At 43.5% G+C, this 25,948-nt stretch overlaps 1 protein-coding gene across 1 annotated transcript in view; it reads right to left on the minus strand.

Moving 5' to 3' along the window:
- Positions 1-25,694, minus strand: part of SNRNP200 (small nuclear ribonucleoprotein U5 subunit 200) — an 84,583-nt gene extending 58,889 nt beyond the window's left edge. Inside the window, exons 1-20 of the mRNA XM_082253285.1 lie at positions 25,561-25,694; positions 20,986-21,149; positions 20,369-20,540; positions 19,118-19,310; positions 15,666-15,721; positions 15,488-15,586; positions 15,257-15,409; positions 14,644-14,743; positions 10,899-11,035; positions 10,729-10,806; positions 10,466-10,639; positions 10,240-10,377; positions 9,827-9,982; positions 9,213-9,383; positions 8,902-9,095; positions 8,505-8,628; positions 7,866-8,015; positions 2,079-2,189; positions 1,697-1,828; positions 1,373-1,561 (exon numbers count right to left, since the gene is read on the minus strand). Coding sequence (XP_082109411.1) covers positions 1,373-1,561; positions 1,697-1,828; positions 2,079-2,189; positions 7,866-8,015; positions 8,505-8,628; positions 8,902-9,095; positions 9,213-9,383; positions 9,827-9,982; positions 10,240-10,377; positions 10,466-10,639; positions 10,729-10,806; positions 10,899-11,035; positions 14,644-14,743; positions 15,257-15,409; positions 15,488-15,586; positions 15,666-15,721; positions 19,118-19,310; positions 20,369-20,540; positions 20,986-21,149; positions 25,561-25,605 — 2,736 coding nt within the window. The 5' untranslated portion in view covers positions 25,606-25,694. The remainder of the gene's footprint in view (positions 1-1,372; positions 1,562-1,696; positions 1,829-2,078; positions 2,190-7,865; positions 8,016-8,504; positions 8,629-8,901; positions 9,096-9,212; positions 9,384-9,826; positions 9,983-10,239; positions 10,378-10,465; positions 10,640-10,728; positions 10,807-10,898; positions 11,036-14,643; positions 14,744-15,256; positions 15,410-15,487; positions 15,587-15,665; positions 15,722-19,117; positions 19,311-20,368; positions 20,541-20,985; positions 21,150-25,560) is intronic.
- Between the last annotated feature and the right edge of the window lie 254 nt (positions 25,695-25,948).

Here is a 25,948-nt window from a genome sequence, read left to right on the forward strand (position 1 = left end):
TGATACCATCTGGCCAAGGCTGCTTACAAAACCAAAGCATAGATGCTCCAAACTATTAGCTTTGGTGTTTTATGGGCATACCAATATATACAGTTCTTAAAGTAACCAAAACTTGCAGTTTTAGGGAGTTTTTTGTTTTATCAACATTGTCCACAGAATACTCCTCCCCAAAAATATTTCCATTCCCTTGCAGCAAAGAATTTTACAGCCTACATTCCATGATGTAATGTCCAACATGAGGATGGCCCATTAGTAAAGTTATGACTTGCGAATGCAGAACACTCAGTTAACATTTAAAAAGAATATGCACCACCCCCTGCTGCGGCCCTTCTGGGACGCTGTGCATCTCTGGGTATCTAGGCTGTCGCTTACCCCTCCTTCCCGCTCTCCCCTTCAATACCTGTTCCATGATACACGCTCCTCCATTAAAGGTTACAAACGTAGCATAGTTCCTTTCCTGCTGAACGCCGCCAAGTGCCTCATACCGCGGCATTGGCGGAGCTCCACCTGCCCCACGCTCTCTGAATGGAAGCGTGAAGTCAACCTGGTGATGGAGGCGGAACGGCGTGTTCTCACATCCCAGGGCAGAGAGGAACGCTTTAAGGACACCTGGATGGGGTGGATGTATTACTCTGATGAAATCTCCGATGTGAACACATCTAGTATAAACGACTGAGCTCTAGGGCTCCGACCTGGTCTTCTCCCGCTGGGATCCGTGCCTCCATTCCGGCCCCCCCTTTCCCTACCTGTTTTACCCTCTTTGTTTTGCCTATTTCCCTTTACTGTCTCTTCTCTTCTTTGTCTTCCTCCTGATTCTCATTCTCTCTCACTGTCTCTTCCTCTCGGCCAGTGGCTGATTCTGCTGAAGTACTCTATAATGTGGATATTCATGTATACTGCTGTTAGCACTGTGTGCGGTGTCTGTGGGGCTCTCCGGGCTCTTTTGCAGAGTTACCCCTCTTTTTGGGCGGCTTTGACAGACGCGGTACATCCTGGGGGTCATTGGTTGCACTTGCTATTTGGCCGATATTGGCACACGCCTTCACAATGCTCGATTGACTGACCCCTATGGACACTCTTGTTTTATTGATGATGTCCGGATTGAACATGATGCCGATTGTGCCTTCTCTGTGTTTCCTTTTCTGAATGCACTGTTGTACTGCTTTGTTGTTTTATGTTTTTTTGCGTGTATTTGAAATTGATAAAGATTATTTAAAAAAAAAAAAGAATATGCACCATCTTAAATTAAAACTTCACCGAAAATTTATACACAAAATTACTATCATTTTATTAGTTACTGGCTAAAGGACTGAATAAATGTGACCAAGTATACTTCAGACGAAAATGTGGAGTGGAGAAAAACAAAAATTACCTTCGCATTCTGCACATTTCCCAGGACCACTTCAGCATTCAGCATGTCTGGGAGTTTGGCCACCATTTGGCTCTCAATAGGTAACTGCTGGTTAAGCAGGGACAGATAATACTGCAGCTCTCCATGAGACGTGATGAGGATACCTTCACCTTTTGTGTCATACTGAGGACGCCCGGCTCTACCAAGCATCTAATATTAAGAAAAACACAACTAAAATTTACACAGGTTCTACAAAAGGATAATACAACCCTAATTAGAGAAAACCAAAGACATTAAACAATGGCCTAAGAAAACAATTGCTTGAAAGCAAATGATTATACCAACCTGCAGGATATCCAGTGCTCCCAACTCAGTCCATCTCCCCTTTTCTGGACTGTAAATCTGAGTCCCTTTGATGATGACAGTGTGAGCTGGAAGATTGACACCCCAGGCCAGTGTAGCTGTGGAAACCAGAACCTGCACACAAAAGAAAAAAAAAAAAAATCATGAATTACACCACTTTCATAAGCAGTAAAATGCGAGACATCCAAAAGGGACAAGAACATACAAGTCAGAATAGGCGATAATTACATTCACCTTCATTCAATGGGAAAATCTTTTGAAATTTGTCATACATGAACCCTATGGACTACCCCTTCCCTTTTTGTGCTGCTGTGATATACATAATTTTCATTAACATAACGCATAACATGAGAACTGAGGTTACCTGAATGTGCTTGTCTGCAAACAGATCCTCCACAAGAGTCCTATCTACCCGACTCATTCCTGCATGGTGAATGGCAAAACCATATGGCAGGAGGTCTTTCAACTCCAAGTTCTACAAAAAGAAAATAAAATTTAAAAAAAATTGATTTTTACAAGAACTTACCGTAAAATTCTTCTCAAGTCCATTGACAGACACAGCTCTTATGCTTCTTATACCATAGGGTTATGCTGCCCCCTACAGGAGAAGCACTAGGCAGTGAAACGCCACACACACTGCCAACAAGCCAGTTTCATAGCAAGCAGTGAGAAAGAAGACACAAACCATCCCCATAACAGAGGGGCGGGTGCTGCGTCTGTCAATGGACTTCAGAGAAAAGGATTTTACGGTAAGTTCTTACCAAAATCCAGGTTTTATCTATTGTCCGTTGACAGACGCAGCTCTTATGCTTCTTATACCATAGGGATGTCCCAAAGCAGTGTAGGCATGAGGGGTGGGAAGAGCGCAAAAAAAAAAAAAGTAACTTTTTCCAAAGGCTAAACATAGCCAACTGGGTAACAAAGCTCAACCAGGAACAGGAGCTTACCCATAGATAAAAAATATAAATCCCTAAACGAAAAAACCAAGTCTCTTTGAACAGCAGCCTGCAAAACCTTAAGACCAAAGGATGCATCCAAAGATGCCAACAAAACTACCTTGTAGAATTTTGTAAATGTATGCATGGACGACTAGGTCGCCCCCTAACACACTTGAGTAACAGCGGCTTGATGATGAAAAGCCCAAAAGGCACTCAGCGCTCTGGTAGAATGCGCTGTCGCAGGTAAAAGAGGAACCTGACCCTTCAATGAATAAGCCTGTACAACCGTCTGCCTAATCCATCTGGACAGTCGCATCAGCCGCAGCCAAACTCTTAGGAGATCCCTCAGTAGGGACAAAAAGTCTGATTTCCTAAAGGACTCTGTGGCCGACCGGTAAACCCTGATCGCCCAAACTACATCCAGAGAGTGCAAGGCATTTTCCTTGGGATGCTTAGGACAGAGTGAAGGCAAAACAATGTCTTAATTTCAATGGAAATCAGACACCACCTTAGGAAGAAAAATGACGGATTAGGTCGGATAACCACTTTATCTCTGTGGATGACAAAATAAGGCGGACAGGAAAGCGTCGCCAACTCAGATACTCTGCGGGCAGAAGTAATAGCCACCAAAAAGGCAACCTTCTGAGATAACAAAGGCAGAGATATGTCCCTAATATTCTCAAAAGAAAGCTTTTGAAGAATAGACAAAACCAAAGAAAATTCCCACGGAGGCAAGGGGGATTTTCTCAGAGGAGCCATATGACACACCCCTTGAATAATGCGAATTAAGGTATTAGCAGCCCACGGGCGTTGGAAGTATATCGCCAAGGCCGACACTTGGCCCTTGATCGTGCCTAAGGCCAACCATTGCTCAACTCCTTTCTGCAAGAAAGCCAAGACCCTAGCCCCCAAAAAAAGGCGAGAGTGCAATTATTGCGATTCACACCATGAAATATACATCTGCCACGTGCGATAAATATTTCTGTAAGTCGCTTTTCTAGCCCTCAGCAGGGTAAGAATCAGACTCAAAGAGATCTCTTCAGCACTTGGCCTTCAACAGCCATGCCGTTAAAGCCAGCGACTGTAAAGCAGAAAAGAAGATCGGCCCCTGAGACAGCAGGTCCTCCCTCAGAGGGAACCGCCAGGTTTGTGTACCAAGACCGACAAGGCCAGTCTGGAGCCACCAGAATCACCGGAACGGTTTCCACAGCCATCCTGCGGAGAAACCTTGACAACAGCTGTATCAGAGGAAAGACATAAATCAGCCGACACTGGCTCCAAGGATCTACCAATGCCTCTGTAGCATCGGCCAGAGTATCTCGAGCTCCGGCCAGGAACCTTTGCACTTTTTTTTTTTTTTTAGCCGAGACGCAAACAGGTTGACCTACGGGGTCCCCTAAGGGACACACAGGAGACAAAACACCTCCAGATGAAGGGACCCATTCCCTGTGATCCAGAACCTGACCACACAGGTAATCCGCTTGCCAAATCTCCACTCCCCGGAATGTGAACTGCGCCGTGGCATTGTCTCAGACAAAGCTTGATTAAACCGAGTTCCAGAACATTGATCGGTAAAGACGACAACTCTGTCGACCAGACTCCCTGGGCACAGAGGTGGTCCAGCACTCTGCCCCAGCCCAACAGGCCTGCAATCGTGTGACCACCGTCCACAGCAGAGGTAGAAAGGACTTGCCCTGACTCAGGGCAGGTGACTGAAGCTACCAATAGAGAGTAGACCCTGTGAGTAGGCTCCAACTTATCATTCTGTCTAAGGACTGTGGATCCTTGTTCCACTTGACAAGGATCTCCTTTTGCAGAGGCCTGGAATGAAACTGAGCGAATGGGACCGCCTTGAAGGTCGACGCCATCAGACCCAGGGCTCTCCTGCATGTCCGTAGAAAATAGAGATCGCTTTCCAGCAGCAACCCGATCTCTCCCTGCAACTTCTGAAGTTTGTCCCTGGGAAGACAGACCCTCGCCACGGAGGAGTCTAGAGTTAGTCCCAGGTAATCCAGTTGCACCGACAGGGTCAGTGCAGATCTTTTGAAGTTGATGGTCCACCCGAACTCTTAAAGGGTCTGAACAGTGATTGACAGATCACCCGACAAGGCTGGGTGAGAGTTTGCTCTCAACAGGAAATCGTCCAGATATCCTAGGATCGCAATCCCTTTTTTGCGCAACAAAGCCAATACCGGGGACAAAACCTTGGTGAAGACTCTGGGAACGGAGGTGAGACCAAAGGGTAACTACTCCACAAATTGAAAGTGCTCCTCCACCACCGCAAAACGGAGATACTACTGGTGTCCCCCGTATAGAGAGATGTGCAGATACGCATCTTTGATGTCGATGGAGGCTAGAAAATCCCCCTGATTTAATGACGCTACTACCGACCGAATGGATTCCATTCGAAACATCTGCACCCGCACAAAGCGTTTCAGAGACTTGAGATCCAAAATAGGACGCACCTTGCCCTCTTTCCTGGGCACCGTGAACAGGTTTGAATAAAAACCTTGAAAACGTTCCTGCGAAGGAACCGACACAATCACTCCTTGTGCAAGGAGGTCCTGCACTGCCTCCCTGAGATCTCTCAAGCGAACAGGAGACAGAAAGATTTGAGGGAAAGAATCTGTCTGCTGGCCGAGACCGAAATTCGATCTTGTACCCTGAACAAATCAGTTTGTGAACCCATTTGTCCTAGATCAAGGACATCCAGCGTTCCTGAAAGAAATGCAGGCGTCCCCCCACCCCAGAAACGGGTGAGGGCACCCCTTCATGAAAAAGAGGTTTTGTCCGCCGAATCGGACTGACTGGTCTTGGGCTTACCCGACCATGCTTTTTGCTCCCTCCAGAGGCCCTGTACGGTTTACCTTTCTCTTGTGCCCCTGAGGCACAAAAAAAAAAAAACACATATGAGCCGTGAAAGGGGGCCCCCGCCTACCACGGGGCGCCTTGCCTTTGGAGGATTGGGGAAGAAGAGTACCCTTACCGCCCGTTAAGCCTTATATCAACTCATCCAAGGAGCCTCCAAACAATCGCTCACCCAGAAAGGGGCCTTCTTAGAAGCCTGGTCAGTCGACCAGCTCTTAAGCCATACCATGCGACGTATGGCAATCCCTACCGATGGCACTCAGGCAACCAGAGGGGACGCGTCCAAGGAAATCTCACACAAACACCAGCGCCTGGGCCATCTGGACCGTGAGTCCAATCAAGGTTGGGGGAAACTATCTCAGTGTTCAAGTTACCCCTAAGCACTTTAACCCATTCCGCTACAGTCTGTGAAAACAGAACGAACACAAAGATCGGTTTTAGTACTGAACCCACCAAGGCATGGATGTGGCGGGAAAAGGGATTCCACCCACCTGTCCACCAGGTCCTTGAAGGCTAGGGAAACTTCCATGGGTACCACAGTAGATTTGTTAAACCTGGAAACAGGGTGGTCCACCCTAGGTGGAACCCTCCAGTGGTTCGAGACCGATTCAGCAAAGGGAGAACGGCGTTTTAAAGCACTTTGGCACCACCAGCACGTGCTTAATGCGCCGCCATCGTTCATTCACAATATCGTGAATTTCCTTGGGACAAGGAAACACCTGACCCCGATTTCTGAGCTTTGCGGGAGCCAAAAACTACCCGCGTTTCTGATTGTGTGGGCTCATCAGTCAATTGTAAAGTTTCCCTCACTGAACAAATCAGTGCTTCCACCATATCGCGTTCCCACGCTGCGGCTGATGACAGGTCCTCTTCGCCATCCGATTGCGAGGACAGGGATCCCTCAGGGAGGGGGTTGTCCGTGGCGACCATATCAGTCTCTGAGTCACAAAAAAGAAGGCAGCGGCCGTTTTTGGCTAGCAACTTGTTCCATGACAAGATCAACCTTTGATGCCAGACCTTCCAATGCTGCAGAAAGACACTATGGACTGCGAGCCAGACGTACCGGCAGTCACACTCAGGGGGTCTGATGGAGAATTAACCGCCTGGGACTCCATTTTGCAATGTTACAAAAAAACGTGCACTCTCCCTTAAAATTTGCGATTGCGGTCCACACCGCCCGATCGCGCTGGACTCTGAGTTATCCCTTAAATAGTGGCAGGTAGCAGAGAGTGCAGGGAATGCCCAGAAACGACGCCCAATACTGTACCACCTCACAGAGGACCCAGCAACGTCTGCAGCATGGAAAACTGAGCACGGGAAGCAATGTCACAGGAAGTGACATCAATCCACAAGAGGCCGAACTGCCTGTGTAGCTCCAGGTTACAACAAAATGCCTAATACAATGTATAGGCACACACAATGTGAAATTGGCCACATCACCTCACACACAGGGACCTGATGCCCACACCAAGATGGCGGCCAAACGCTGCCATGTGGTCAGGACCCAGGTACAAGGCCACACCAGGGATCTACCTCAAAAGACCTCACAGGATAAGGTACCGCTGTACACCTCCCCCACCCCCCTCGGGCGCGGAATGCAGCAGCACGGTGGGCAGGGCTGGAATAGGCCAGGATGATCTTTTAGGAAAACAGGGTCCTATTATCCCCAGGAGTGTGCCCGCATCCCCCCCACCCCAGAGGCCACTAGGGACATGGGGGGCTCAGTTCACTCACCATACCATGGATCGAGTGGGCTCCCCTCTGGACAGACCACCTCCCACCCTGAGTTGGGGTGCTGCCAGCTGAGGGGTACGCTGCGACTCAGGGCGTTCCAGGTCGATGCGTCCCGGCGAGACATCCACTCGCAGGCTCGTCCCCGTCCACAGGGGCTCTGTCGTGGACAGGCCTAGTGCGGGACTATAACCTGCTCATGTTTGTCGGCCAGGCTGGGAGACCGTAAGGATCTAGATTATCCAGTGCAAAACCTCAGCCGGCTGTCACTTGTAATTCACCAGGAGGATCCCCCTGACACTAGCTAGCATTAGTGAGTAAAGAAAAATAAACAAAAAAATCCATAAAAGAACAAAAAAAAAAAAAAAAGAAATGAGACCGAAGTCCCAGCAGGAAACCTAGATCCTACTCCTTCACTAGGCAGCAAGAAGCTGGCTGGTGGCAGTGTGTGTGTGGGATTATGCCATGAAGGACAGCCACTGTAGGCGTGACAGTGAATTTTTTCACTGCCTAGTACTACTCCTAAGAGCTGCGTCTGTCAATAGACGATAGAAAAAAAAAAAATTCAAAGTGATCAATATAGAGGAACATGCGAAAAAAGCCAGAATACATACCTTGCATTGATCAGCCTCAGAACGCAGCACCTCAGTAGATGCAGATCCCTCCCGCAAGAAAAGACCCAATGTATCCTTTTCCAGACACATGTCCCTGATGGCTCTGGATGTCTTTCCAGTTTCTTTCCTAGAATGGACAAACACCAGTACCTGGGAAGAAAACAGCTCACTTTTACAAGGATTAAAGAAGAATTTTGACTCACAATTTATTCTATTTTTGTAGTGACAGGTTTAAGTTTTTCATGGTAACTGCTGAAGAGAAATGTACTTATATACTTATAACTGTTCACGGCAGAACACAAATTCTGCATAACGTGCCCTCAAGTAATTATTTCTTAGGATTCTAATGAGAAAGTTGTTTAGCAGAGGACACTGTGGTGAAGCAGCATTCATTGGTCACCTTTTTAAACTAATTTATAACTAAAAGTGGTAAACTAACAATGTTTGAGGCAGGGGACAGCATAAGTGGTCTGCTAATACAATTTTCAATACAGTATAAGTCACTGCAGCACAGCTTGCAGCCTAGACTCCATCAACAGGTTGGGTGTGCAACACTGAAATCCATTTCTTGGTCCAAGGTGCATTAGTCACATAGAATTGTATATGAATTGATATCATGGAAATGGCACAAATACACACCTGGTTTTTCCCAGCATGCTCCATGATCTTCTCATATACAATCTCATTCATGATCTGGAAACGTTTAATAGCCTTTTTCTCTGTGATCCCAACGTATGTCTGCTCCAGAGGTACTGGTCGAAAACTAAACAAAGAACATAAAGCACTTATTTGGACATGAACAGTTTGTATTTCTCTATTGTATATCTGCAAACACTAACATTTAAAAAAAATAAAATAAATTACAAAGAAACCAGTTAAAAACAAATAACTCCTATAAACCGATAACTAATACACTAACATTATTTGACAGATATAACAAAATTTCAAATGTTCCTTGCAGTAAATAAGGAAACCCAATCTGACGATTCATGTTTGTTAACATTGTTAGCATTATCCTATCAAATACCAGCAGTACCTATTGTCAAAGTAGTAAAGTCCTTTGGCAGAGTCTACACGAAGGAAGGTGGCCACATCCTCATAGTTAGGCAAAGTGGCACTAAGGCCAACCAACCTAACCTCTTCCTGCGACATTTCTATGTTACGAATAGATCGGGCAACAAGGGACTCCAAAACAGGACCTCGGTCATCATGCAAAAGGTGGATCTCATCCTACGGTAAACGATACAATATATAATTATTCATATCATTTTCTTTTTTATCCTGTCTGTAGCAACAAGTTGTTCAGTTTTTGTAGAGCTTAGAATGATTTCCTTTTCCAGATCTTACCAGTATTAATAAACGAACAAGCTGAGTGTAAGTTCGCTCTCCCCCTTTACGGGTAATGATGTCCCACTTCTCCGGTGTGCACACAATAATCTGGGTAGCATTTATCTCTTCCTTACACAGCTGGTGATCACCAGTCAGCTCAGCTACTGTGATACCATATGTAGACAACCTCTGGAGACAAATCAAAAAGTTAGGATTGAAATTAAAACCAAATGTAACAGGACAAGAGTTAAAGTAGAATGCAAAGCCTTTTTTTATTTTGGACAGTAAGGGAAGGTTACAAACACAAGATTTTTATTTTTTTTTCTTTTGGCCATCTGTTGATTTTCCTCTACTTTGTGTCCCATAGCCAAAACTGACGTGGGGAGGAAATGCCTCCAAAGTGAGGGAATTCCCCTTTAAATCCCCTCTATTACGGTTTTCGGGACAACCCAAAAGTTGGGATTTTTTTTCAGTGATAATGGTAAACATAAAATTCAAGAGGGTGAATCACACACACAGGCAGCAATAAAAATCTGACAGATGTTCTAATGCCTCTCCAATAAATCCAAAACTAAAAACGTTTTGCCTTTAGGTATACTTTAAAAACTTTGGTAAAAAAAAAAAAAAATTACCTTGCTGAAACTTCCCACCATTTCCTGTACCAAGGATCGCATGGGTGCAACGTAAATAATTTTAAAGTTGTCCACGTTGATTGTGCCATCCACATTTATGTGTTTCCCAATTTCACGCAGCATGCACATTAGAGCTACATTTGTTTTTCCAGCTCCCTAATCAGTGAAAAAGAAAGTTGGAGAAAGATACTTAGAAGACTGCTTGTACATATGAGCTAGTCTTATACAAAATAAATCTGTCAAAGAAAACCTGCTGTTCAGGAAAGGAGAAACTGCACTGCCTTTAAAAATACGGTTTCTTTTATTCAAGTTTAAAGGCAGCTTAGATTAAAAGGAGAATGTGACTGCTACAGGAACTTTCAAGTCACAGGCCTAGTGTAACGTCGCCTCTACATGGCAGATAAGCAACTTACGGTAGGGGCACAGAGAAGCAGATTCTCATCGGTTTCCATTGCAGTTTTAAAGAGTTTGCTCTGTATTCTGTTCAAAGTCTTAAACCCATCAAATCCAGCCTGGGCATATTTTGGAAGTTTCTCAACAGGCACTAGTTGCTGAGGAAAGAGAAAAACAATAGAGGATGTATCTAGATAAACACAAAGAATAAAAAAAACTATTATAATAATGGACATTCTCACTAACCTCATCAGAAGCAAACGGTTTTGGTTTGAGGGCAGGTACATGCACTTCCTCATAACCTTTCCTTTGACGCCTGAACGAACCATCTGGCAGCTGACAGCGCTTGTTGGCCATGAAATGACTACCTTGAGCAAAGACCAGATCTTCCAAATCCAAAACTTGACGAGGAGTGAAGTTCTGTGAGAAGTAAACACTATTTAAGTAAAAAACATCATAGATCAGTTTATGAGACATCACCTGTCAGGAAATTGCTGAACAATGCTTACATCTTGTTCCAATTCCATACTTTCTAAATCAGTGTCAACACGCGACTGTCTCACTCTCTCGCGACGTGTGCGTTCCTCCTGCAAGCAAAGAAAACGTACAATAAGAAATACTGACACAGATAGAAAAAAAATGTTCATGCTAGAGCCTTCCAAGGGTGACCATCTCTTACCCGAATCAGATCCTCCTTTTCAGTCTCCTGCAGCTGGTACAGATATTTGGACAGCTCAGAGTCTGCCTCCATTTTATTTATAATCCTCTCTTTTTCTGCTTCACTTTGAGCACTGGCCAGGAGTGTACAGTACAGAACTGTATAAATATAAAAAAGTGATCAATTAGCAACTAATCACTTTTTTTTTTAAAGTACAGTATAAAAAGTGATGGAATTTAATGAGTTACTTTGATTTATTTTTTCCAAGAAAATAAAATTACCTAATCTCAGAGCGCTCAAATTTGGTCAAGCTCCCCCCCCCCCCCTTACAAAAACATTTATAAGGGGGGTCACTAATATGAACTACTGGGAGTAAAAAGGTGGTATTCAGATTTTGGTGACAATGTGTGATCACCAGCATTGTTTTTTAAATGCCCAACCAGAATAAAAGGAATGGTAAAAAAGATACCATGTTCAATTCAATCAAGCAATCATGAGCACAGGAAAAATCCTGCATTTGTACAATTTGCTTTACACGCGATTTAGTATTTAAAGTGAACACTGATTTCCCTCATTTGCCATCATTCACTCAACAGCCTATTTTAAAAAATCCATACCACTATCTTATTATATGCTCCGACTAACCATAACTAGCATTGTGGTTAGACAGTTATTAACATAGTGTCAGCTGGCCGATAGTACTCGCTAGATTTTTCCCCCAACCACTCTTTTCTCTGTTGAAGAGGTTAAGGTCAGGTAGGTGACTTTTTTATATCCTGTGGACTTGCAAGAATCTGACTGCCCCAGATCAAAGTCCTTGCGCTACTTAATTTGGGTATAGAAATCTTCTCTTCCCAATACTGCACAGTTATACTAAATGTGCTTTTATCAGCTAAATCCCTAAATAACCAAGATATGGGCGAAAGGACCTTACACGTAATGTGTCCGAACTTGTAGCCATGGGGAATCCCAACTATACCTTTGAAATGTCTCTCACCATTAGAGCCAACAACACCTTATCTAGATTTTAGCAGGCATGAAAATTGTGTGGTTAAACATTTTTCTGCCTGATCCCAGATGCTCTCCTTATTCAGTTGTTGCCACTTGTCTGTTTTGACAGTGGATGTTTATCCCATTGTTTAGCTTTCCTTTTCCCTTCCCTTTGTATTGTCTGTATATTGGACTAGGCACACCACTTCTTCTGTTGGTATTGAGTTGTATTGTATTAAAGGAGATGAACATTTACTATGGATCACAGGAGTGCAGTTCGTTCTGCACTCCTGTGACCTGTTTTTTTATTTTTTGCAGAGAGCGGACTGAGGGGAGCTGTCAGAACCGAGCAATCGGCGGTGTTTGATCACTCGTTTATCAGCGCAGAGGCGCCAGGGGACAGAAACAGCATTGGACCGAAGTATGAATGGGAAAAAAAATAAATAATCCCATACGTCTCTTTTAATACAAATAATGTATTCCTTATGTCTAACATTGATATGTAGTTGATGTGTATTCTGTATATCAGTCCGATTGCTGTACCGACAGCAGTACAGCAAGAAGTTTCCCCGTATTAGCTTCAACTTTTTGAAAAGAGCCCAAGTTCTGTGAATTAATGAACTACAATTACCAACATCCTTTGCAGCTGTTGGCCTGTAATTCTCAATGAACTACCACAGCGATGTGGTAGTTCATGGATTCTTCCTGTCAGTGCAAAACTGCTTAGTCAGGCAGGTCAAGTAGTCTGCAGGACACCTGCATGACACCAGTGATCTGCTGCACATTTTTTTTTTTTTTAACCTGAGGATTAATGTGCCTTTATTTTTTTAGGTAAATTACTGACACTTAAAACACATGGACCGGAAAGACTCACTTGCAGAGACTACTACTAGCAAATAATTGTAATGGCGGCTCTGCTGTAATCAGAGTTGCAAGTCCCAGGTAAGATGGGAAAGAATGCAAACTGTATTCCATTTGGATGTAGAAGGCTCATAAATTAGGTCAAAGCCAATCCAAAATTAAGATAACTGGGTTATTGTGGGTTATTGTGTTACAGTATTTTCTAGTGCTAGAATGCACTAAGTAATTGTTTTATTGGAACAATGAGAACTTTTTACTTATATGTTGGAAGATTATTCAGTACAATTATCATCAATCAAAAACTCATAAGAATAAAAAATTGGGACTTTTGAGGCAGAACAACCTTATGCTTAAAATATAATGTTCATTCATTTCATATTAAAATTTAAAAAAAATGAGATAACATTTTTTTATATTGCAATACATAGTTAGACATCAGCCAAAATGTATCAGTGTATTTTATCTTGTCTATATCTGGTAATCAGTGTTAATTTTGGCAGCAAATTTCGATTTCGTTTTAGTTATAGTCTTATGACTAAAATGCCATTTTAGTTTTAGTCTTGACTAAGATGCTATTTTAGTTTTAGTCATATTTTAGTCATATGAATGGTTTTAGTTTTAGTCATATTTTAGTCGACTAAAATCTCATATCGAATAGGTTTAGGTTAATTGTAATGCATTATTTAAACATTTCTCTAGAATTTCCAAACGAATTATAAGAGTAAAAATCTAATAATAATAATTATTTACGGTATTAATGTTTGAACACTTACTACAGACACAGATTTAGCCATTGTGGTATATAACATCTTTATAAATAAAACCAAGTTTCATAAACAAAGAAAGATTTTGCTTTTTGACAAACAGAAGTGCAACGTTAAAACACAAAAAAAAAAAAAAAAAAAACTGTAAACTCCGTTGGCTGTAATGTCATTGCTCATATTACCTGAATATATTACCAGCATTAAATATTAAGAAAAACTATAAGAAAAGGCTTTTTCTTAATTTTTTTCTCTTTCAGCAGCTTAGGAGATGCCCCTTACTTATTCTACAGCGGTGGCGCAATACATGTTTAAACTTTGCTATTATTACATGCTCTGAATGGAATTGTGTTGCCGATTTAGAAATGGCCAGCAGAGTAGTGTTAATTTTGATTGTCAATTTTCAATTTAGTTTTAGTTACAGTAAACCCCCCTCCATTGCGGGGGTTACGTTCCGGACCCACCTGCGAAAAGTGAAAATCCACAAAATAGAAATACCCTATTTAAATACACTGTAGGCATGTTTTTATAACTTTCACTGTACTTTTAAAAGCATTTTAAGGTCTTTAAAACACACTTAAAACAATAAAAACTAATTTAAACACATAAAAGATACCGAGAGACAGAGCAAGAGCTATGGAAAACAAAAATATTTAATTATCAATGATTTAATTAGTAAAATAACATTACAGAAAAAAACGCAATATACCGGGAACGCAAAAATTGAACCACGATATAACGGGGGTTTACTGTATAGTCTTAGGACTAAAATGCCATTTTAGTTTCAGTCGTATTTTAGTTTTATGACTAAAATGCCATTTTAGTTTTAGTCATATTTTAGTCATCTGAATTGTTTTAATTTTAGTCGACTAAAATTGTGTTAATTTCGTTGACGAAAACATTTTAGTCGACTAAATTAACACTGCTGGTAATCATAAAGGCATTTGAGCCTCTCAAAAGTCCTAATTTTTGATTCTTATATGAGTTTTTGATTGATGTGCTATACAAGGGATGTGGCACTTTAAACTTTACAAATGTACAATAATTACATAACATTTTTGGATGCCCCTCAAAATAATGTAAAAAGAGTAAAGTACAAGACTTTGTTTTAAATTTATCATAGACAATATAGCTTTTCATAAAGAAATACTTACTCATCATACGATGCTGCCTCAAAATTTTAATGAAGTCAAAAGTGTTAAACCCGAGCAGCAAGACCAACTGATTTTCACATTCACGGTCATCTCCTGCAGTCTTAAAATGAATAGAAAAAAAACAAACACATTTTAGTTTGCTGAAAACAATATGCAAATTTTAAGTTTAGGTTGTGGGATGCAACCCTTTTACAGATGTTCTGAATGATGAAGTCAATCATTATCTCTGTTATAGAGAACATGGAAACCAGCAAACAGTTTGTGAAGGTTTAGTGCATTTATTATGAATGTGTCATGTTTATGGCACTCTGCATGTTATGGGCTCTGAGGAAGAGGCACGGCCTCAAAACGCGTCAACCCTCCGCTTTTACAAGATATTAAACTCCTGTAAAGATGCTGCTCAATGGGATTGAAATGCTTGACTTTTACGCATGTTTGTGAGTAGCTGATCTTTACTTTTTATTAATAAAACTCGCTGAGGATAATGCGCTAGGCTGGTGCGCCCCTTTCTTTGTTTTGTATTTACAGCCAAATATGGCTTTGAAACAGTCTATCATCCTACACAGCATTATGTCTTATATCAAAATATAAGTTTGTTTTAAAGGTTACATACCTTTAAGATTTCCAGAACTTCATCAGCCTTCTTCTGGGAGACAATGGCATCATCATAAAATCTGCTAAGCTGCCTTTGCAACCAAAAAGCATCGATATCGCGAGGGTGAAGATCCTTTTTCTTAGTACTCATGAGCTCTCCAGATGACACAAGCTGTGGAAAAATTAAGATGAGATCACAAAACATTGTGCCCCAATTCTAGAACATTATACAGTATTTGTGTGCACTTACATTGGCTGACAGTGTCCCATGCACAACAGCTTCATCTCCATCCATATCATCATCGGAAGCCTCATCCCTCACCTCTCCATACACATCTTCGTCACCAACCTGCAGATAAAGAGAATTATATAGCACCCACACTGCATAAACAGGGAGGAAAAAACTTGGCAATTTCTATATCGCTCACCTCTTCATCAGACTCAAATTGCACATTGACTCCATATGTTTCATCTATATTCTCATCTGTAAGAAAACACAACCAAACATTTTCAAGTAGGAAATTTCAGTTTCAATTGATCCTTGTGCCTTGACAACAGTTGGCCACAATGAATTTTCCAATTTTAAAAATGAAGCACAAACTAAAAGTCTACCTTTGGTTTTTGTTCAAAGCTGGTGTTCAACTTTTTTTTAACCCTTAATATAAAGAACATTCCCTGCTTTAGTGAACCCTTACCTTGTAAAACAACCCAGTTTAAAAAAGAAATGCAAGGCAAAAGGTTTGTGTAAATATTATAAAAAATCATAAATACAGAGATGTTCAATTCATATCGCCCAACGCCTGGAACAAGCAGTTTCGGGGCCAGGCAAGAAATCTTTTTTTACATTTAGCCATGCTAAAGGGTTTAGAACCGACTGTCGGCTCTCTTGTAAAAGCAATCCGAGCGCGACTTCATCGGGACACCGAATCGATCAGCCGGAGCTTTTGTCGGCTCATCATAGAGGCAGACAAAGACTGGAACTGCTCTGTCTCTTTGATATAGAAAATGGAAATCAAGGACCATACCTCACTTCCGGTTTTCCCTGTGCCATTTTTAAAAATGGAAAGCATTTGGTCACACTGATCTTGGTGTAATCAAATGTTTTTAAGGGCAGAGGAGGGATCTGGGGTCTTATTGACCCCCAGATCTTGTTATAAAGAGTACCTGTCACTGCCAATTGCTGTCACAAGGAATGTTTACATTTAGATAGCTGATCTTCCCTGAGAGGGAATCTCCAAGGAACATCGGCAACCAGCAGTCCCCGATTGGCGTACCAAGTCCGGTGATGCCAGTTTGGAGTCACTAGAATGACTGGAATCCGCTTTGCCTCGATCCTGCGCAGGAGTCGCGGCAGAAGCTTGAGGAGGAGGAAAGGCATATATCAGATGATAATGACTCCAGGGAGCCACTAGGGCATCTGTGGCATTAGCTAGAGGGTCTCGAGACCGTGCCGCAAACCTCTGAACTTTCCTGTTGAGGCGAGAGGCCAACAGGTCCACCTCGGGAGTCCCCCGGTGACACAACTGACTGAACACTTGATGATGAAGTGACCATTCTCCCTGGTCCAATGCCTGTCGACTGAGAAAGTCTGTCTGTCAATTTTCCACCCCTGGAATATGTACAGCAGAGAGGGCTGGAACTAACCATTCTGCCCAACTTAGAATGCCAGCTACTTCCCGAGACGCCAGATCACTTCTCGTGCTCCCTTGGTGATTGACAGACTACGGCCATAGCATTGTCCGATTGAATCTGTACCGGACATCCCTGGAGACAAACTGTCCAATGAGGCAAAGCCTGATCACTCCTCCTGAGTCCAGACCCCTTGAGCAGAATCTGTGCCGAGGTCCTCTCCCCACCCGGATAGACTGGCATCCGTGGCGTCAACCATCCAGTACAGGAGAAGAAAGGATTTTCCCTGAAGAAGTGCCGGAGAGTAAAGCCACCAAACCAGGGATTCCCTTGTTCCCTGGCTCAACATAATCAGACTGTCCAGAGACTGAGGATCCTTGTTCCACTTCACCAGAATCTTTTTTTGCAGAGATCATGTGTGCAACTGTGCAAACGGAACCATCTCTAAGGTAGACAGCATCAGCACTAGTACCCGCATACAAGTCCAAAGAGATGACCGTCTGCTGGACAGCAGAAGCCGAATCGCCTCCTGCAACTTAAGTTTTGCCAGAGGGAGAAACACTCTGGCCGAGGCTGAGTCCAGTGTAAGTCCCAAATATTTCAGGCTCATGTATGGAACCAGCGCAGAACTCTGGAGATTCAAAATCCAACCGAACCCCCTCAGCGTTTGCAGAGTGATCTCTGCCCGCAAAAGCAGATCATCCAGGTCTTTCAATATCGCGATCCCCCGCTGATGCAGTAATGCTAAAACCAGGGCCAACACTTTTGTTAAGACCCGAGGAGCGGAGGCGAGACCAAAGGGTAACGCCACAAATTGATAATGCTCCTTGCCCACGGCAAAGCAAAGGAAGCGCTGGTGGGCGATACAAATGGGGATTGTCAGTGATGTTGATGGATGCGAGAAAGTCCCCCTGATGTAGGGATGCTACCACTGTGCGAATGGACTCCATTCAAAACTTCTGTACCCGCACGAGACAGTTCAGCGCCTTGAGGTCCAGAATTGGACACACCTTGCCCTTCTTAGGAACTGTAAACAGGTATGAATAAAAACCTTGAAGGTGTTCCAACATCGGAACTGGGACAATCACTCCTTGAGATAAGTCTTGCACTGCCCCTTAGAGATCCTGCATGCGATCTGGAGAAATGAGACCCCTGAGGACGAGCAGTGTCTGGAAACACATTGGGCGGAGCTGCTCACATGACGTCACTGCAATTGCGGCTCGAGGCGGCGTTTCGAATGCGAGTGACTTTTGTTTGCTTGTGTACCCACTTCGTGGACCCACTTGTACTGAATTAGGAAGGTCCACGGGTCTGGAAAACAGCGAAGACTTCCCCCCACCCCTGAGATGGATGAGGGCGCCCCTTCATGCGGAGGAGTTTGTCCGCAGGCCTGGCAGATCCCGCTCTAGGTTTGCCCGACCAAGACTTCTTGGAAAAATTACCATTAAAAAAGAAAAAATAGCTAGGACCAGAGATCCCAGTAAGAAACTAGGTCCTTACTCCTGACTAGGCAGAAAAAAAACGGAATACCTATAGCAGGAAGTGGGAGTATAACCCCAGGGACTGCCCCATAGACGTGCTCAAGCTTTTCTCTGCCTAGTGTCCTACTCCTGTAGGGTCAGCATAACCCTATGGGTCATGAAGATGAAGAGCTGTGTGTCAATGAACAAAAGAGAAAACCTCATTTCAGTTTGTTAAAGGACACAGCACCTGCCCAGTCCCATTTCGGTGTTGTAACCCTTCTACTGCTGACAACTAACTAAATCCTGGGTTGCAAATGGAGGGTTTGTCCATTACCAGAGGGTCACCCCTTATGCGTGCATTTAGTTTAGGTTGTACTAGTGTCCTGCTTCTGGCAGCAGTAGCATCATCAAACCCATCCATGAGATATTAAGCAGTGTCCTTCAATGAACGACAAAAAATAAAAATGATAGACAGTATATGGCTGCTGCAGAGTTTATCAGGGCACTACCTGATAGCCTTTAAACTCTGTTAATCCTGGAGAAATCTGCTGCAAAGCTGAAAACAGACCGCCCTGGACGCTCCTGCTATTACCTAAGGTAATTAACCAATAACTGCATACACCCCTTTCTGTGTCCTATGGTAGCACATGATTCAGTAAGCTGTCCAATTGTGACCAGAATCAGTCACACCGTTTCTCTCTGCATTTATCTTACACAGGCAAGCACAGTTCTACTTATTTCTGCATTTCATTATCTATGTATTTTTTTGCAATGAAAACTATACATACCCATATTTTGAATTTCTTTGTCCCCTCCATAATCCGTAATCTTTTTGCCCAAGTTGACCAAAACATGGTAACGTGTGTCATCAGTCTGTCCCAGGAGTTGTTCTATTTCTCGTCTCCGGTCTTTATCTCGCAGTTTGTCATTTTTTAGCACAGCCAAAACCTCATCTGCTGCACCACACAGGATATCTCGGGGCTAGAAAGACAGAGATGAGTAGAAAAATATCTACAGATGTGTTTTCTGATTTTCTAGCTCAAATCACTACAACCTTTCACACATTACTGCCACACCTCGTGTGTGACATACACACTGCTTCCAGACAAAACTGTCTGATTTAAAGTGTGACAAAATCCAATTTTTTTTTTAAGTTTTGGATAATGTAGAGAGGAATTAGAACGCGCCCGATTTACTATTATCATTAAAAGTTAAAGAAAATCCCACATTGTGTGTTGACAGCTGAATAGTAATAGAGGGGAAATCTTCCAATGGGGACACTAGTTCTGGTGACACCCTTACTTTGGAGGGATTTTCCCTTTCTCTTTTAGCTATGGACCAGGAAGTGAAGAAAATCGTCCGGATTTGTCAAGATAACCAAACAAAACAAAAAGACATGGGTTATAGCCCTCCCTTTCTCTATGAAAAATGAAAAAAGAAATGCATTTATTTACACTTTAAATAATGAAAAACAGTCTTTACCAAGATGGAATTGTGCAGCCTAAAGCTCAGCATGCATAGCTATGTAAATGTGCTCTAGTGCATTAACCAGAGTATAAACTGAGAATAATAGGGAGAGACACTAGTATCCAGAGGTCTCAGCTCTCACTGCCAATAAACAATGGCTGCTCACCTGACAGTGAGCAGTGTTTACAATGCAAGGTCTTAGAAATCCATCTTGATCATTACTGTTAACAAGCAGAGTGACAACAGTCTACATGGGGAAACATTCTCGTAACCCACTTTTTATAACAATATTGGTCAAATGTACCCCCACTGAATAGGAGCAAAGCTAATATTTTTCATGTGCTTTCATGGTATTATCTTTTGAGATTCAGAGATCCTGTATGAGTCATTCAGAAGTGACTTTATATGTATGTCCTGTTTTTTTATTGCATTTTATCCTCCTAAAGAAAGTGTAATCGTGACACTGCAGATGGTACACAGAAAGCATCTCCAAGAAGGAAATTTCTATCTAGTAAGCTGTGAACCAGTAAAATAAAACACTGAGCAGCTAACAGATAAAGCCAGAAATGTACCTGGTCTCCTAAAGCAGCCTGGATGAAGCTGAGTAGGACTTCATATGTCTCACGGGTCTCTTTGGTTTTGGGTTTGTAGATAATTCCCACCATTTCATCAATGCCTTCTGACAAAAGAGTGAATCCCTTCATCTTGTTTATGTCATGTCGGTCTTCATCTCGTTTTCTCCTCCTGAAAGGGATGGCAGCATTTGAAATAGTGACTTGTCTGCTCTCTGTCTGCATGTAATGTTCATACAGTTTACTTCTTCAAGCTTTGCAAATTAGAGGAATGCTTTCTACACTCAGAAATGTGCACATTACTAACAACCTATCCTTTGAGTCATTATTAATATCAAAGTTCTCAAAACAGTATGACAAGAAAAGGAAAATATAATGGAATGTAGTTTACTAATAGCAGAGAACTTGTTATTTACAGATTATATTGCAACAATACTTGCAAAATGAAAAAGATGAGAAACAAATTATAGTTTAGGGAAAGAAAGCTAATCTCATCTCAAAAAGGTTTTCTTGTTGGCCCTTACCGACTGGGCTCCTGAATTTTGCATTTATTTGCACATCCCTGACCAAACACTTTACCAGCTCTGCAGGTCTAGACAAATTACTTATGCACTCACTTAGCCCGCCTTTCTTCCTGCATTTGTGGTTTGGTCTTTTGAGCCTTGTCACCCATACGGGTCCCCTCCAACTTCCCCACCAATGATAACACCTCTCCAGTGGGCTCATCGCGACGGGTTCGGTCTATTAAAGAACGATCTGCTTGAAGTACAAGGTTGGAGTTCTGTGAAGGGAGAAAAAACAGACATGAACAAAAGGACTCCAGTAGAAAAATCCAATTCAATATACAATACTTATATGCTAGGGTATAGTCCTATAAATGATTAAAATGTATCCCCCCCACATTGCACATGTAAGGCTCTAATTCATATTACAGTGGATATAAAGTCTACACACCCCTGGAAATATTTCAATTTTCCGTGATGTAAACAAAAAAAAAAAATTCTGGCAGATTAATGATTTCAGAACTTTTTCCACCTTTAAAGTGACGTATAAACTGTACTCAATTGAAAAACGAACTGAAATATATATATTTTTTTTTGGGGGGGGGGGGGGTAAAAATAAAAAAATGAAAAAAGTGGTTGCATAAGTGTGCAAAGTCTCTTATACCTGGGGATATAGCTGTGTTCAAAATTATGCAATCACATTCAAATCCATGTTAAATAGGAGTCAGTACACACCTGCCATCATTTAAAGTGCCTCTGATTAACCCCAAATAAGGTTCAGCTGTTCTAGTAGGTCTTTCCTGACATTTTCTTAGTGGCATCCTACAGCATAAGCCATGGTCCACAGAGAGCTTCCAAAGCATCAGAGGGGGTCTATTTGTTAAAAGGTATCATTCAGGAGAATGGTACAAAAAAATTTCCAAGGTATTAGATATACCATGGAACACAGCAATGACAGTCATCAAGTGGAGAAAATATGGCACAACGGTGACATTACAAAGAACTGGATGTCACACAGGAAATTTATGAAAAGACGAGAAGAAAACTGGTCAGGGAGGCTGCCAAGAGGCGTGCACACTTATGCAACCATATTATTTTATTTTTTTTTATTTTTACTTACCGCCACCTAAAAGATTTCAGTTTGTTTTTCAACTGAGTTGTATAGTTTATAGGTCACATTAAAAGTGGAAAAAGTTCTGAAATCAATCTTTCCCTCATTTTTTTACTTTACACAAATTTGATGTAGGACTGGATCCCCCAGTCCTACATCACTAGAGAGTCCTGCATTGACCAAGAAGTCTGAGAAAGACACCACAAGCGCATGGCAGGGGACACAGATATCAAACATCCCCAGAATTCCAAATGCTGAAAACACAGCTGGAGGCTGAAGCACTGGAACACCTGTGAAGCAGGAGACATGGGCTGCTGGGGAGGCGAGAACAACAGTTCTCTTGCAGAGACCTGAAAAGAACCTTCAGGATACATTCACACCAGAACTTCTTTCCACTGCATAGCCAATACAAACTCTAGGTTATCCTATAGGCCAGGTTTTCTCAACCAGGGTTCCATGGAACACTAGGGTTCTTCCTGAGGTTGCTAAGAGCTCATTAAACAATGGGCAATTTCTGCCACCCTAATAAGTTCCCAATGACACCATTGTTCCTTTTAGCTATCTGTAAGGGAGTAATTCTTCCCAATGATGACAAGAATAAGGAGCAATTCCTCCCATTGACTGTCACACTAATGTGTCATGAGTTGTAGAATTTAAATTTTTAGCAGGGGTTACCCTGAGACCAGAAATATATTTCAAGGGTTTCTCTGTGTTGAAAAGGTTGAGAAAGGCTGCTATAGGCATAGTCAACACCATTACAGTGCAGGTAAAAAAAAAAAAAGTAACGAAAACTGCATTTTTTTTGCACTACACAAACGCACAGAAAAGCACTGCAATGAAGTGCACATAAAAGCCCAAAGAAGAAAGAAGGTAGTGAACTCAATGGAAAAGCAAGCATAGGAAAATCGAACCTCAAGCGCATGTAATAACACATACGCACACCAATGTGAATGCAAAAGTGCGGTTTCTGGTGTGACTGAGCCCTGACAGGATCTATGACAAAAGTTCTTGTTTCTGACACCCTGATACATCAAACGCCACATGAGCTCCAATAAGCTGATTTGGTGGCCCAGGTGGCAATGATGCTGCTGCTAGGCGAAATGCTGAGAAAACTTACTGTAGTGTACTTCTCCCTCAAAGCATAACGAAACCCAAGAATTCAGCACTTGCAAAAAAGAGTTACATTACCAGCATGCTAGGAATGTAACTGTCACATTTGCTTGTGCTCTAAACTGTCAAATCATGGTGTCATAACTGATCACCATGACAGTTGAAGATCAAACTGAGGCTACGAAGGATAGGTGGTTTAAGATCCGCTTTAACACAACACACAGCTATAGGGTTAAGCTGGCCATGCTTATAATTGTACTGCACAAACTAGTACAGGAGTTGACAAGTTTGATTTGAATCTAGGAACCAGCTAAAAAAATTAGATGCCAGTTTTTTTGGACTAGCAAAGCTTTGTTTTCGTTGATGAAGTGGTAGATCTTGGATTTGCACAGGGAGGGGATTGGAGCGGGCATGTTGCTGGGCGGGGCGGGTTTCTTACTAGGTGGTTTCCAGGAATGCATGTTTGTTTAGGGCTCTCGGGGGTGGGGATTTGACACTTGGGGCTGGAGTTTTTGGTGTGTAGCGGGCTGGACTTTGCTCACCTCCCTGCTAGGATACCCCTCTGTACCCCGTAACACCACAGAACACGCCTCCACCCCCTCCTCTCAACACCACAGGGCACTCCTCTGCACCCCCCTTACATCACAAGATACCCCTCCGCATACAGCTGACACCACAGGAACCCCTCCCACGTGTACCGACACCACAGGAACCCCTCCCACGTGTACCGACACCACAGGAACCCCTCCCACGTGTACCGACACCACAGGAACCCCTCCCACGTGTACCGACACCACAGGAACCCCTCCCACGTGTACCGACACCACAGGAACCCCTCCCACGTGTACCGACACCACAGGAACCCCTCCCACGTGTACCGACACCACAGGAACCCCTCCCACGTGTACCGACACCACAGGAACCCCTCCCACGTGTACCGAGACCACAGGAACCCCTCCCACGTGTACCGACACCACAGGAACCCCTCCCACGTGTACCGACACCACAGGAAACCCCTCCCACGTGTACCGACACCACAGGAAACCCCTCCCACGTGTACCGACACCACAGGAAACCCCTCCCACGTGTACCGACACCACAGGAAACCCCTCCCACGTGTACCGACACCACAGGAAACCCCTCCCACGTGTACCGACACCACAGGAAACCCCTTCCACGTGTACCGACACCACAGGAAACCCCTTCCACGTGTACCGACACCACAGGAAACCCCTTCCACGTGTACCGACACCACAGGAAACCCCTTCCACGTGTACCGACACCACAGGAAACCCCTTCCACGTGTACCGACACCACAGGAAACCCCTCCCACGTGTACCGACACCACAGGAAACCCCTCCCACGTGTACCGACACCACAGGAAACCCCTCCCACGTGTACCGACACCACAGGAAACCCCTCCCACGTGTACCGACACCACAGGAAACCCCTCCCACGTGTACCGACACCACAGGAAACCCCTCCCACGTGTACCGACACCACAGGAAACCCCTCCCACGTGTACCGACACCACAGGAAACCCCTCCCACGTGTACCGACACCACAGGAACCCCTTCCACGTGTACTGACACCACAGGAACCCCTTACACGTGTACTGACACCACAGGAAACCCCCCTCTGTGACGCCACAGGATAGCCTTCAGCAATCCACATGACTCCCCTTTGCACACACACTACCTGACATCACATTACATTACACCACAGGATACCCCCCCCCTCCGTTACACCTATGGATACCTCTCCGCACCTAACACAGGATACAACTCTGCACCCCCGTGACACCTCAGGACAGCCCCCCTCCATGACACAACAAATCCCCCACACCCACTGACAACACACAGGATACCCCTTCCCCTCCCCCCAATATGAGCTTGGATACCCTGATCTTTGACGTACCTCTTGTGCACGCACTCTCGGATAATGTCAGTATCCACACACACAGAGGAAAGCTGGTATTATGTGACCGGATAATGATAGGGGTTTCTGGCCTGTACAAGGAAGGGATGTGCTGTGTGATCAGCACTCCCTGATGGTGGGAGGGCATCAGAACAGGAGCTTTCTGCTCAGGCGGTGGGAGTTGCTCACGCCTGGTGCCGGCAGTGGATGGGCTGGCAGGGGATTTGGCGAGCCCTGATACTAATACATTAAATTTTAAATAAAAACTTAAATAGGAGAATGTAACATGCAAGGGCCAGATTTCCAGAGACCAGCCAAAGAGCCACCTGTGGCCCCTCAATTGTAATGGCCCTGGAGACCCCAGTAAAAGAATATCAGCACAAAGAGTGCTGGGAAAATTCATAACAATTATGGGACAAAGCTGCCTAATTCTGAAGATCTACAGGACACTTCACTTCCTTAATTGGACCCCTGAAAACCCACTGTGACTGCCCAGTCTACCCTCTACCGCCTACACTGGTATATGGGCAAGTTATGCTGGGTCTACATACCGCCTTGTACTCGTACTGCAAGCTACGGGCAGTAACATCCGCCATGTTGCCGTTCCTTCCCCGGTCTGCACTTTACACACAGGCAGCGAACAACGCGCTGCAAACGAAACTTCCGCCGCACTCTTTTACTTCCGGGTCATTTTATAAAAACGTCGCCACATTGTTCCACTTCCGGGCCATTTGTTAACAATTTCCGCCATACTCTTCCACTTCCGGACTACAAAATAACTACTTCCTGTGTTCCCTAACATTTACTTCCAGGCTATGGAATAACCACTTCCGCTTTTTTTTTTCTACAGCTTTATTGAAAAACAGTGTTGCAGTATAATGCCTGACGTCATTAGAATAAAGTGTTACTCTAGGCAAAACGTTGTTGTTTTTTTTTTTT

Source organism: Pelophylax lessonae (genome assembly GCF_965119305.1).
Source record: "Pelophylax lessonae genome assembly, chromosome: 4".
Classification (NCBI taxonomy): Eukaryota; Metazoa; Chordata; class Amphibia; order Anura; family Ranidae; genus Pelophylax; species Pelophylax lessonae.